Consider the following 15,000-nt stretch of genomic DNA (forward strand, 5'->3'; position numbering starts at 1 on the left):
TGACAAAGGGGGGCGATGGACGACAGAGGCCCCGTGAAGCCCCCGGGGGGGGGGGGGGGGGGGATGGTTGTGGGCACAGGCTTGATTCTGGTCTCTTTTTCGAGGGATTTGTGCATATATTTTTATGTTTAATTTGTGTTTTTCATTATTTTGCTTATTTTTAATTTTATCTTACTGTAAAAGAGATGGCAATTTGTCTGTCCGTCAGCACTTCTTCTGTCCTCCCTCAGACCTTGTAAACCACTGAGGCTAGAGGGCTTCAAATTGGAATGTTGGTCATCCACCCTCCAATCATCAAACCGACCAAATATCAGGCCTCTATCCTCAGTAGGTTTTATTTTATTCAAGGTTAGATTTAGCTTTAATCGTGCGTCTGTCACCTATACAGTTGCCAACAACACAGGCTACCACTGGGCCGTGGCTTAAAGTTTCATGACTGCAGCTTTAGTTTCATGGAACGTGGCTGAGAGTTTCATACGCTGTACAAACAACTCGGTTGAGCCAAAAAATTTGGCACATTTTGTACTTGTTTTTATTTTTCAATTTTTGAAATATAAAAAAAAAAATTTTTAGGTGTTTATTTTAACATTTTGTTTCATATTCCTGCTTTATTGCATTAAGATTCTTTTAGTAATCTTTTGGCCTTTCAATTAAGTTTTTCAAAAAATATTTTGGATTTCAATTAAGATTCTTTTTAAATTAATTTGACTTTCAATTAAGTTGCTTTTCTAATAATTTTGACTTTCATTTAAGATTGTTTAATAAAATGATTAAGGTCTTCAATTAAGATTCTTTTGTATAATTTTGACTTTCAATTAAGATTTTCAAAAAAGTAATTATGGGCTTCAATTAAGATTCTTTTGAATAACTTTGGCTTTCAATTAAGATTTTTATAAAGTAATTATGGGTTTCAATTAAGATTCTTTTGAATAATTATGTCTTTCAATTAAGATTTAAAAGGTAATTATGGGTTTCAATTAAGATTCTTTTTAAATAATTCTGACTTTCAATTAAGATGCTTTTCTAGTGATCTTCACTTTCAGTTATGATTCTTTTATAATAATTTGACGTTCAGTGGACTCCAGAACCATTACTTACGCATTTCGGATTCGTGCACAGGACAAGTCAGAATGGCGTGCGTTTGTTTCTTTAATACATTACAGTAGAGTTAAGGCGGTCAATGCTCCACCGGCCAACCCCGCTGGCTTTTAGGGTCACGATAGGACATGTGCCAGCGGCTCTGGCTGGATATGTTAGTCACCCATCCAGGCAGTGACCAAAATCAATCATGTTTAACCTCACTGATCAGAAAAGTTTGTACGACTTTGCATTTTATGAAAATATATTTTTTAGAACATGAATTCCTTTAACAAGGGTTTAACTATAAAACAGCACCCTCTCTCTCTCTCTCTCTCTCTAACACCCACGCACATTCCATGTCAGAATTACATGTAGAAGTACGTTTCTTTCTGTAATCAATTCCAGTTTCTTATATTAAAGACCTGAAGTGCTACGACATTTTTTTCTTAAATTAATATTAATTGTTTCACAATGCAATGACACCCCTTTGTTGTTGATATTTTACCAGCGAGTTATTGTATGTATCTTGGTAGCAGAAACAACACAAACACGCAGGAGTTATGAAGTTCATATGTGTATGTGTGTGTGTGTGTGTGAGGGATTATTGCGTCATCGGGTCCCCGCTTTTCATTGCTCAAGTGGTTGCATCCCTGTTGGGTATGGCATGACCCTTCTTGCTCTAGGGACGCGTCAGGGGCACGTCGGGGAAGGTGAGGGATAGGTGTATTGGACTGGTAAACTACTCCTCTATCCACTTCCCTAGCACATACTCTGACTATTTATGTCATCAATTCCTCCGGTTCCATTGCCTGCCGAATAACAATCTCCACCCTCCCCTCCTCTCCCCTCCCTCTTCCCTTCTCTCCTGTCCTCCATCCCCTTATCTCCCCTTCCCTTCTTCCCTCCCTTCTCCTCCTCTCCCCTCCCTTCTCGCCCTCTCCCCTCCCCTTCCCCTTTCTCGTTCGTTCCCGCCTCCCCTAACACGCAACCCCCTCCCCCCCCCCACGCCCCCATGCACCCCCTTCACCTGTTGCTATTAGGTGGCACAAGATCGAACCAGCTGTTTTTTTTCTTTCTTTCTTTCTTTTTGAGGTGTACACTTATTCTCACGGTCGGTAGCTGAGTTTTCCGTTAATTCAAGTTTTTGCTTATCAGAATTTATAGAATGTTCGAGCACCGTTGGAATGAACCTGTTGAGTTGCTGTTGAAAAGAACGTCAGCTAAGTTCTTGCAGCTTTGAGTTGGTCTTGTGTTGGTTTATACTCTTTCTAACCAGTCAGACGGTGGGTAGAGAAAGACACACACTGCTTTCGCCTTTCACTTGAAAAAATATGAGCGTTCAGGGTACTTGGTCCTGCAACTGTGGTAGGTGAGATGAATATAAACTTCTTTACAACCTGCAAAAGTAAAGTTAGTGATATTTAAATTGTTCTCTCGTTATGTTACAATTTAAAGCAAATTATTACTTTTTGTGTATTGTTTTTTTTTTTTTTGTCGAATTAGTTTTCCATTTTTCATATTTGGTCAGTTCAGCATTATTGCTTTCAATACTTTTTGCATTTTTGATAAGAGTAATATTGGCCGTATTTATGGCGGTTGTGTCCTTCTAGGAAACATTAAATTGCTCTACATCAAATGGGTGGGAAAAGTTTTGTGGCTGTTATTATTATTATTATTATTATTATTATTATTATTATTATTATTATTATTATTATTATTATTATTATTCAGAAGTTGAACATTTATGTGGAACAAGCCCACAGCGGCCACTCACTAGAAATTCAAACTTCCAGAGACTATATATATGAACTGTGATTTTAAAAACGAAAAAATGTAAAATTATTACTCAACCTATTCTGAATTTTAATATACATTTTTAGTGTGTGCGCGTGTGTGTGTTTATGGAAACATAAGTAAATGTATTTATTGTGTGTATTGTATGTGATTGCTCCAGTATGAGAGCACATGCCTTTGCGCAGTTTTTTAAAATTCAATTTTAATTCATTCATCATTATACTGAATGACCTATTTGGTCCCAGTGCTTGGCCTCATGCATAGACATGGATTTTTACTCAAATCCTTCGGGCCAGCCCTGGGAGTGCTGGAAGTAGGCTCAGTGGTCTCGTTAAACGACTTTAAAGATAATAATAATAATAATAATAATAATAATAATAATAATAATAATAATAATAATAATAATAATAATCCAAAGAATGTGGTGGGTATTTGAAAGGTGTAACAAAAAAGTGATATGCAATACAGAAAGGACCAGTTATTTGGGAAAAAAAATATATTTGAAAATTAATAAGCAAAGAGATAAAATTTACTTAAATAATAAAACGCAAGCGAAGAAGAAGAAGAAGAAGAAGTTGGCAAACTGTCGAGTTTTAGTTGATAATAAAAAAAATATTTACTGAAATTTATATTTCGATTTGCTTTTTATACACGATTATATATGAACTGGTCTCGGCTTATGCTAGTAGATCCTGCTATCAGCTTCAAGGGTGTCCTTGTGGCACGATTTTCAGGCCAATGACCTCCTCAGTGACCTCACTTCAGAAGGTATCAAAGAGCTTTCTGTTCATTCAAAGGAATAGTAAAATTTGATAGGACAGTTCCTGCCACTGTCACGGTCTCATCTTATTTAGGGGAATGGCTTTGCTGATACTGTTTGGTAATGATGGGAAAGTACTCTCATTAAGTTAGTAATATGCTTAATGAGTATTGTTATCGCTTCAATAATAATAATAATAATAATAATAATAATAATAATAATAATAATAATAATAAAAAATGTCTGGACCGAAAATCATTCCAAGGGTTCCGGATCTATGGGACCTTTGTTGCAGGAATTTGGGGGTGGGGGTGGTGGGAGGTGAGGATTCTCCGATCTATTTGGGCTGTAGTATTGTCACTGTGGTTGTTGGTGGGCGGGGGTGGGGGAAGGGGGGAGTGGGGTACTTGGGAGGGGGGTGAACGCGGTATCGACCAACCGTGGGGTACACGCGCTGGGTTGCACGTTCTCTGCAACCCTCACCCGCCCTGTCAACCCCTCCCCCCTGCCCAGCACCCTCTCCTCCGCCCCCCTACTCCTCGCCATCAGGTCAAAGGGGGGTGGGTCAAGGTCATTCCTGCGGAACGCACCCTTTCACCCGCGTGAGAAGTGCAGAGGAGGATGCCAAGGATAAGGTTTTCTCGAATGCTGTTTTATTTATTTGTTTGTTTTTTATATTATCTTGATTCAGTTTTTTTTATGTTGAGCGACGTGTACAAATACAAAAGTTATATGACATAAAAAAAAAGATATATATAAATTGAAATAGTTTTTTGAATTGTTTTCAGTGATGCATCAGGTTTGAAAAAAATGGCGTATATCAATTAAAAAGGATTAGATTTATATATATATATATATATATATATATATATATATATATATATATATGTGTGTGTGTGTGTGTGTGTGTGTGTGTGTGTGTGTGTGTGTGTATATAATAAAAGGAGCCCATAAAAACGCCAAAACATTGAAAGTAAGTACTATATTTCAGAGACAGCAGTCTCTGAAATATAGTAGTACTTACTTTTTATATTTTAGCATTTTTATGGGCTCCTTTTATTGGGTGGAGTTCTGTTAACAGAACACTTTTACCAGTCATATATACATATATATATATATATATATATATATATATATATATATATATATATATATAAAAGATACATTTTATATATATGTATAACAAATTTTCTCACTCTCACCAGGATCGAACCCAGGTCTTTCAGTTAAAAGAGGCTTGGGTTAGATTCTGATGTGAGTCAGAATTTTATTTCTGTTCCACACCTTAATGTGTGTTGATTACTTATATATATATATATATATATATAATATATATATATAATATATATATATATATATATATATATATATATATATATATATGGCTCAGGATAGCGTCATTGAGAGGAACTGTATCAGCCTTATGTCACTGGCCAGTGGCGGGAAGATAAAGTAAAGTAAGTGATATATATATATATATAATATATATGTGTGTGTGTGTGTGTGTGTGTGTGTGTGTGTGTAGTTAGATAGGTAGATATATACACATACATACATACGTATATTGTCACCAGAAAATAATGTTAGGGACCTTAATGCAATGTCTAATCTTTATAATATCCCTTTGCAGTTTAGTTGATAATACTTTCTCCTCTTGAATTGAATCTCGCGTTGAATTTCACCTTTTTATGACTTCCGTAAAGGGAACGGGAATTTTTCGAAGGCAATATAAGCGTCCCCCCCCCCCCAAAAAAAAAAAGCATATATATATAATATATATATATATATATATATATATATATATATATATATATGAATAAGTCATTGAAATTTTTACCTATTGATGGAAGGTCATAATATTCTTCATATGCTCTTACTGTTTCAAAGAAGGTGGGGTGGGGGTGTTTTTAGTTTCCAAGGCATTCAAAGGTTTTTACACCTGTGTCCCCGTTGTCAATTTCTGGTAACGCTCACAGAACTCAAGTCTGAAGCTAGTTTTATTATACTTTCATTGAAGTTTTTAAAGTAAACTATTTTAATGATTTTACCGTGGTTTATAAATGGTAAACGAATTAATTATTTTGATTTATGGAGTTTTTTTCAAGTAGTTGAATTGTGATATATATATATATATATATATATATATATATATATATATATATATATATATATATATATAATATATATATAAATTTGCATGTCACTGATTCAAGCATTAGTAGCAGATATCTTATGATTCTCGAGGGCTAATTATCATTGACACTGATGAAAGGGTCACAATCTATAGATCTCAGGTGGTATATGGGAAGTATGATCACCTAAAGAACTGGCCTCGTGTGACCATAACTTCATATGCTGGACTTTGCTTTGATATCTGTAAGTATAGCGGAGCTGCCGAATAGTTAAGCTACACCCCTCTCTCTCTCTCTCTCTCTCTCTCTCTCTCTCTCTCTCTCTCTCTCTCTCAGAGCGATCTCTGTTCGTGGATTTTGTAGTTATATTTACTCGCGTAATGATTTTCAAGCTAGTTAATTCCAGTGGCGAGCGAATACTTTCTCCTCTCTGATGCTAGATTAATTTACTCAGAGAGAGAGAGAGAGAGAGAGAGAGAGAGAGAGAGAGAGAGAGAGGGGGGGGGGAGGGGGATGGGGGAGGGGGTGTTGAAAAGAGCTGCCCGGCCAGATGTTCCCGGAAGTGATGAAGTTTTGCGGGGAGGGAGGGGTGGGATTATGGGGGTGGGGGTGGTGAGGGTAGAGGGGGGTGTTGTTGCCAAGGCGGTCGCTCTCTTCTTCTCTTCCCCCCATCATTCCTTTCGAGTCCCTCTCCCCTTGCTCTACCTCCCCCTCCCCCTCCCCCTCCCCCGATGGATCCATCCATCCACACCCTGTTACCGCAAGGGGAACCGCCCCTCCTCCTCCCTCCCCCCATTCTCCAGACCACCAACCGCCTCCTCCCACATGAGGTTCTGCCTTTTCTTTGTGTGAGTATGTGTGTGTTTCCTAGTTTATAGGATTCTTTTTAAAGAGATCTTCTTCTTCTTCTTCTGTCACATTTTGCAGCGTCATAATCTCATCGTGACCCGGTTTAAGAAAGTTTATTTGATTTTTTGTTGTTGTTTTTGGTTTTCCTTCGATTTTTCTCTTTTAACTTCGTGTTGTTATTCGTTATGGATTGACTCGCTTCGAATATCCGCTGCAGCAGCTTTCAAACTCGACGAAGGTGCTCACTTTCTTCCGAGGGAGTTCATGAAAGATTTCCCCTTTGTGTCTACGGGAAGGTGGAGTTGGACTGTGTGTGTGTGTGTGTGTGTGTGTGTGTGTGTGTGTAATGGGGTTTGCCCTGTACTGATATTCCATATTCCTCCTCGGCTTCGTGAACCAGGTCCGTTGGTGGTGTGTAATAATAACTGTCCCGTGGTGGAAAATGGTATTGATTCATGTGTCTATAATTCATGTTTCAGATAGGCCTATATCAGCCCAAACGGCCCAGAGAGAGAGAGACAGAGGGCATAGGCCTAGGCTTACTTCCTCAAGTTATTGATGACTTCATATTTGTACTCCACATTTTCAGTCAACATCATCAGCATGTTCATTATTTCACGATGCTTCATTGTGAGCTTGATGGTAGAAACGAGAATGAGCCGTAGGCCTATCGTGTGTAGGCTGACTATCGATGAAAATATTGGTAACGGATAATGAATTAATGCCAGATGTACGGTACGCTTTGTTATGAAGATGGTGCCTATATTGGTATAAGTGGCTATTACCAAGAACAGTTTAGCAGAGTTAGGTTAAGGTGTTGATGGTCAGTTGTTGTACTGATAATTTCTTATTATATACGGCTAAGCTTTCACTGCGTTATGGACGTGAAAATGAAAATGTTTCAATAGATTGTTATCTATCTATTGATTTATTTTCATCAATCTAATCATATATTTTTTCTTTCTTTTGACCACCTGCTCTTACCCCTTCCTACTTAATTATTTTAATAAGCGAAAGTACTATGTACAGAAATAGGTATGCATTGCGTGAATCATTTCGAATCATTTATTCTCTTTTTACCCTTTTACACATAATTACTTGAAATTTTAGTACATGCGGATAAATATGTATGTGAAACGGGTATGTGTATACAGTGTATAGGGATGGGTATATATGTATGTATATACATAGTAAATTCAAGTATGTTGAGCTATAAAAAATTTAACTATTTGTTGATTTTGTACATGAATGACATATATTGTTAATGTATTGTATTGTAAAATGACCTTTATTGTGTATTTTTTTTTAAATAAAAGAGAAAAAAATGGAAGCTTGGATTTCAAGTGTCCCAGTGGGGTTACTTATGAATAAGTTACATCTTGTAAATAATAATAATAATAATAATAATAATAATAATAATAATAAAGGCTCGCTTTCGTAGAAGCGTACTATCTACAGCAAGAGAGAGAAACTCCTTTATGTAAAGGGGCCACAATGTGAGGGTGGTTGATGATGACACTAATCTCTCGTATTATATAGATGGGGTGGGGCGGGGGAGATGGAGTGGGCGGTTGATTCAGGGAAACCATCTCAATAAAGGAAATTGCGAGGAGGCCCTGTTTCGAGGAATCTTTGCTTTGCTGTGATGTAACTCACGTAGTATATTCTCGCCTCACAGTCTTCATACGCTGGTGGTTTATATATGTATATATATATATATATAGTATATATATATATATTATTAACTAAACATAAATATAAGAATTATATTATTCATTATATATATATCTATATCTATATATATATATATAATGAACTAAGTTCAGCCACGAAGAAAAAGTGACACTATTACCACGACATGGTCACGGAAACTGGTACTAAGACCAAAGTACTTAGCATTTGTTCGTATAATCATAAGGTTTTTACCCTTTTCGTGGTTTAAAATCAAGTATACATACATATATGTACACACACACACATATATATATGTATATTTATATATATATATATATATATATATATATATATATATTTATGTGTGTGTATATATATATATATATATATATATATATATATAAAATATATATATAAATATATATTCATACGTTATATATACATCGAACTACAATTTTTAGTTGATAATAATTTCGTCTCTCATGGGTTCGAACCAGCGCCCAGTGGACAGAGGAGAAATCAGGCCCTCAGTGATGATATGGACTGGGCCAACAATCTCGATGTATGTATATGAATCACGGTGATGTGATAAAAATTCATATTATATATGTGTGTGTATGTATGTGATGTATAATGTATGTATTTATTTATTATAGCCACAAAAAAAAAAAAAAAACTAGATTGGAACATGTATTTTTACTGAGAATGGGCTTGCTTTAAGATCACTTTGTTAATGATCTCATATAAATCGAATTTTGGAAAAGATGATTATTAATCTCAGGAATACCATGTGTGGTATAAATACAATAACTCTTCTTTTATCAGTTTTTTGTAAGAGAAAACTACTGAGATGGCTTTGTCTGTCTGTCCACACTTTTCTGTCCGCCCTTAGATTTTAAATATTACCAAGGGTAGAGGGCTGCAAATTGGTATGTTGGTCATCCACCGTTCAATCATCAAATATAACAAATTGCAGCCCTCTAGCCTCACTAGTCTAGATTTTATTCAAGATTAAGAGTAGTCATGGATATTGTGTCTTGCCCCGCATCTGGGGAGCAGCTGAGCATTTCCTGGTCGTAGCTGGGAGTTTCGAACTGCAGCACATATAGGGGGTAGTGATGATGTCAATCGAAAACAGTTACAACAAGAGGATAACACTGCAGCTTTATACACTGTACAGAAAACTCGATTGCGCCGAAATATGTTATGGTCAGGTGCTCTTGCTCGGTATTGATTATACACACGCACATACATACACACACACACATATACATATATATATATATTATATATATATATATATATATATATATATATACACATACATACATACATACATACATACTACATACATGCATTCATATGATTTAAAAAAAATTGTTATTGAGGTCATATATCCATTACGTGTTGTGTTTATTATCCGTTTTTTATGAAAACTTCTGTCATGCAAATAATCAGCTACAGTTAAAGGTTAAAAGTGATGGGGGACAAATTTTATTTCAGGTTCAACCGAGTCTCTCTCTCTCTCTCTCTCTCTCTCTCTCTCTCTCTCTCTCTCTCTCTCTCTCTCTCTGACATTTCATGTTTTTTCTGTTGGCAAAAGTAATTGTCATGTTATTATTATATTTGCTAAAACTTTTAATAATGAAGCTGCATATTGATTTGATTTAAGTAGTTATACCCAGTGTTCTGGTTAAACTTTTTTAATAATAATAATGATGATAATAATAGTAATAATAATGATGATGATGATGATAATAATAATAATAATAATAATAATAATAATAATAATAATAATAATAATAATAATAATAAGAAAAAGAAGAAGAAGAAGAAGAAGAAAATTTTGTCTTATTCAAGGAAAACGTTTTCCTATTGAGAATGAATCCCATTGCGTGCCCTCTGGATTGTCTCATGATCCTTAGTATTGCCTCTAATTTGGCGTGGATGAATAAATCATAATTTTCGTTTGATAAGCATATTCCTAAAACACATTTGTCAACAATTCTGAAGCAAAGGTCCTCTTCATTATCTCGCTTGTAGAAGGTAAGGAATAGTTCAAATGATGAATGGTAGACATTAAAACTGAATGTTAAAAAGATTGGAATAATGCAGTTCTTATTTGTATTTATGCGTCTTGTATATGGATTAGCCGTATGCAGAAGCTTAGTAAAAATGAATTGTTTTCTTAGGAGAGATTAGATCTTGTGAGATGGTTTGTAAGAATTTTGAATTGGGAAAAATTGAAAAATATTTTTCCCCCCCAAAAAAATATGTGTTCAACATTTTGTTGAAATTATGCAAATATTGTATTTTTTGAAATTTTAAATGAAACTAAAAAAAAAAAACTTGCAAATGTGTGCAATGTTCTGATGACATTTGACTTTGTTATTGACTTTGATGAAAGTGAATAACTGATACCCAGTTTGTGTTTTCCTTCTTTAAGCTTGATTCAAGGGAGGACGATTCGTGTGTATCAATTGTTTTACAGTGTTTTTCTCTCTCTTCCACAGGTGAGTATCACTGACGTAACGGAGCAAAGCTTGCCTGTTCCTATCGTAAGTAACGAGCTACTTACTCCTACGTATTAGACGATGACTACAAACGTAGGAGCATTGTCTTGCCTTCCGAAAATGGGAAAAAAAAAAATTGTCTTTCGTGTCCTAGTTTGTTTCCCATGAATGTTTTCTGTTTATTTATTTATTTATTTATTTACCTTGTGTGGGATGTTTTTTTTATGATTGTCACGGGGCGTTTATCTCCTACATCACCTTATTTGCATAATCCGAAATCCAGTGCAAATTTGCCTGAATGGTGTGGTTAGCTCTCATGCTAAACAAAATCAAGAAACGAGAAAGCCAATGTGAGAGAGAGAGAGAGAGAGAGAGAGAGAGAGAGAGAGAGAGAGAGAGAGAGAGAGAACGTGCCTCTGGAGAGAGAGAGAGCGCGCAGGTGACAGTTGGCGATTGGCACTGGTCAGTCTAGAGAGCAGTCACGATGCATATAATGCCTGTTATGAAGAAGGGACGTGCTTCTGTTGTATTTGCTAAAGACTTCTGTAATGACCCAACAGGCTTCAGATTGTGCATCTCTTGACTTCCCCGGCTTTGGCAAGGCGTTCTCTGTTGCCGGAGGACTGGCTGCCGATCTTTTGCTTAAGAAAGGGTCGTATTGCTTGCTTCACCGCGTAGAAGACCTCTTTCGTGCAAGACAGGTGTGTTCGCTGCTTACGATACTCATTTTGTTTTAGGAACTGTGATTTTTTTCAAGCATTACTTCTTTATTTATGGATTTAATTATTTGTTTGTTTAATATTTTGCTTAGTGGTGCTGGTGCTGTTTTTAATTTCTCTGGTGAAGGATATACAACGATTTTTTCTTCCTTGTTTCTCATGTGACTGATTTAAGAAACGGAAAATCCTGTATACTGATATAATTTTATAATACTTTCTTTCATAATAGGGATATTTATCTATGCTTCTCGAGATTTATATTTTTAACATTGTCACTGTTCAGAGACGTCGAACGAGATGCATTTTCATGAGGAATAGTCCACCAGAGGCATTTTAAACCTAAAATTAAAAATAAAGTATATACGCGTTACTGACATACTCAGGCACGTCTAAACGGAAGTATGTATATATATATATATATATATATATATATATATATATATATAGTATATATATGTGTGTGTGTGTGTGTGTGTGTGTGTGTGTGTGTTTGCGGTCGGCTAGTTTTAGTAGTGATCGTATGAATGTTGTTACTTTTAGTCTTTAACTTGCTTTGCCTTTCACGAATCTCCACTTCTGTAGTTTTTATAGTATAATTTCTCACTAGAACCTTGGCTTTGTCGTGTAATACTCCTGTTGGGCTTTATTCAAGTTCCTACTGATATACATAGCTCTAAACTAGCGTGGAGCTCGGATCAATTTTGCTAGATTCGGAGTTGGTTCCGTCATACCCCAGTGGAAAAACAGCGTCGACAATGCTCGAGAGGAACTCTCTCTCTCTCTCTCTCTCTCTCTCTCTCTCTCTCTCTCTCTCTCTCTTTATATATATATATATATATATATATAAATATATATATATATATATATATATATATATTATAAACTTACAAACTTACTGAAATTACGTCTTTCAGCTTAGCCTCCCGACGTGTAGGATGATACGCAATTGCTCTCTCTCTCTCTCTCTCTCTCTCTCTCTGAGCCAGGTGGTCTTCTTCGCTTCAAGGTCTCCTCAGTAAAGGTGAGGTTGTTAATGATGTGGTGATGATGATGATATTCGTACTCGAGGATTGAGTTACAAAGGTAGGAAGCTACATTTTACCCCCAGTCGTTCCGTGTGTGTGTGTGTGCGCGCGCGAAAGCGACCGGCCCGACCGACAACGACAGAATCGTTTAGTCATATACCTTCCTCTCTCTCTCTCTCTCTCTCTCTCTCTCTCTCTCTCGCCGGTTTCTCCACGCAAGGCACCTTCAGTGTCTTCAGATTTGTCCCATAACGTCCAGTCACGAGCTTTGCTCTCTCTCTCTCTCTCTCTCTCTCTCTCTCTCTCTCTCTCTCTCTCGTGCATGATATTGCGTGCTATTTTCGTCGTACAGGTTTCGTTAAATGTCGCCCAGTCCAAGCAATGACATCGTGATCCGGGTTATTTTATTTTTTTTATTTTTTTTTTATTTTTATTATTATTTTTCTTTGACGTCCATATTTGTTTATATTAAGGTTTCTTGGTTCGAATTTCTTCTCAGTTTCTTCACCAGATAATTTTTAATTTCTTTGTTCATAAATTTATGTTATTATCGGTTTCAAGTTACACGTGTTTCTACTGAAATCGGAGAGAGAGAGAGAGAGAGAGAGAGAGAGAGAGAGAGAGAGAGAGAGAGAGAGAGAGATCAAATTTAAAAAAAAATATATTTATTCCCAGCATACAATGGCTATTGACGGTATCAATTTTAAAACATTTGCAAAATATACGTTAATTCTTTATTCAGACCATATCCGTGATACCGGTTATGTAATAAAATGTGAATCATCCAACACTTATGCGCATTAAAATACTTTTAGCCCTATATGTATCAGAGAGAAAGAGAGAGAGAGAGAGATTGATTAGCATATTATCTTGTCGGCTTAGACGTGAGTTTATACTTACATACATAAGCACATTCTTATATATATTATATATATATATATATATATAGATATATATATATATATATATATATATATGTAAACCGAAGGGGAATTTTTTTAGTAGGATAATAATCTCGTCCTCTTGTGGGTTCGAACCCACAAGAGGACGAGATTATTATCAACTAAAAAATTCCCCTTCGGTTTACATATATGAAAATACATCAGTTCCGAGGTAGAGCGAATTAGATATTAAAGGGCTTTTGTAGCTCGAATAATTTATATGAATCACGGTAATGTGATAATTATTCACACGCACACACACACACATACACACACACACACACACACACACACACATATATATATATATATATATATATATATATATATATATATATATATTGTGGCGTTATTTGAGCATCAAGGCTGTGCCCTTCCCCTTCCCCAAGGCCTTTGTGAGGCGATAAGGGCTCCTCCCTCCCTCTCTCTGATAACGCCGGCCGAACAACCCCCTAACCCCCTCTGTTCAGCGTTCCTCGTCGTTGTAATTATTAATTGTTATTAATATTTGTTGTGACATTTATGTAAGTGGTCTGAAAGGGTGGTGGTGGTGGCTGTTGGCTAATCATGCCCCTGGCTGCGATTCGTTGTTGTTTTTGTAAACATCCTTTTGCTTGAATCCAGAAATTAATGTTTGCCCGGCGTTTGTTTGTTTGTTTACTCTCAACAGTTCGCAAACGTCAAAAAAAGTTCTTTTTTTTTATTCATTTTATAGACGTGTGAGTTGATTCGTGCAGTTCAGGTTCGTCCTTTGTGGTTAGTGAGGTTATCCAATGTTTTATTCATAATTGGCGATTTTGTTTATTATTGTATTTACACATATGTACTATATATAGCACATGTATATACGTATGTATATATTTAACCTTTTGCTTTCAGCTTTTTCAAACTTACAAATACGTATTCATACACACACCCAATGCTAAATGTGTTTTGCAACATCGTAATCACCCCAGTGACCAGTAACTCACACATACTGAATAAAGACCGAAATAATTGCATTGTCATAATACTCTTCTTATGTTGTCAATTCGAAGAATGGATTACAAAGATATTTTCGCTGTGAATTGGGAGAGTGAAGACATTAATGACTAAGAAAGCACGAAATACGGTTCATTTTTTGTAATGATCTAAGTTAAGTTTGTTGAACTGACATTTTGTTTGCTTCTTGTATGGGTTAAATGTTTGTATTCTTCGTTAAAAACTTGAACAGCGCTTTTTTTTTCTTCCTTATGAGAATTAATTTTGCTCGTATTTTAAAATTTGTTCACTGATACACTTACAGTATTGCATTGTTAGTTCGTGTGATTATCCCACCCTTGTTTCTATCATTATTAATCATATGATTTTTGGTACAAAGGCCTCCTATCACTGTAGGCATTTATGGTCACAATTTCATTATCTCTTGCTCATGCACTTTTGAGACTTATCAGCTCACTAATATTAACTTTCCTGTTTTTCAATGCACCTTTTCTTTTTTTCCTCGTACCAGAGCCTATAGATATAATCTCTA

At 35.8% G+C, this 15,000-nt stretch overlaps 1 protein-coding gene across 3 annotated transcripts in view; it reads left to right on the forward strand.

Annotated features, from left to right (window-relative positions):
• Window positions 1–15,000, forward strand: part of LOC135210751 (phosphatidylinositol 3-kinase regulatory subunit alpha-like) — a 584,655-nt gene that overhangs the window by 376,334 nt on the left and 193,321 nt on the right. The window contains exon 1 of one of the 3 annotated variants that reach the window (XM_064243585.1): window positions 11,336–11,503. The exons of the other annotated variants lie outside the window; for them this stretch is intronic. Within the exon in view, the coding sequence (XP_064099655.1) occupies window positions 11,351–11,503 (153 nt within the window). The 5' untranslated portion in view covers window positions 11,336–11,350. Of the gene's footprint in view, window positions 1–11,335; window positions 11,504–15,000 lie in introns of those variants that run through there. 3 annotated transcript variants of the gene reach the window in all.

The sequence above is a fragment of the Macrobrachium nipponense genome, chromosome 4 (assembly GCF_015104395.2).
Source record: "Macrobrachium nipponense isolate FS-2020 chromosome 4, ASM1510439v2, whole genome shotgun sequence".
Classification (NCBI taxonomy): Eukaryota; Metazoa; Arthropoda; class Malacostraca; order Decapoda; family Palaemonidae; genus Macrobrachium; species Macrobrachium nipponense.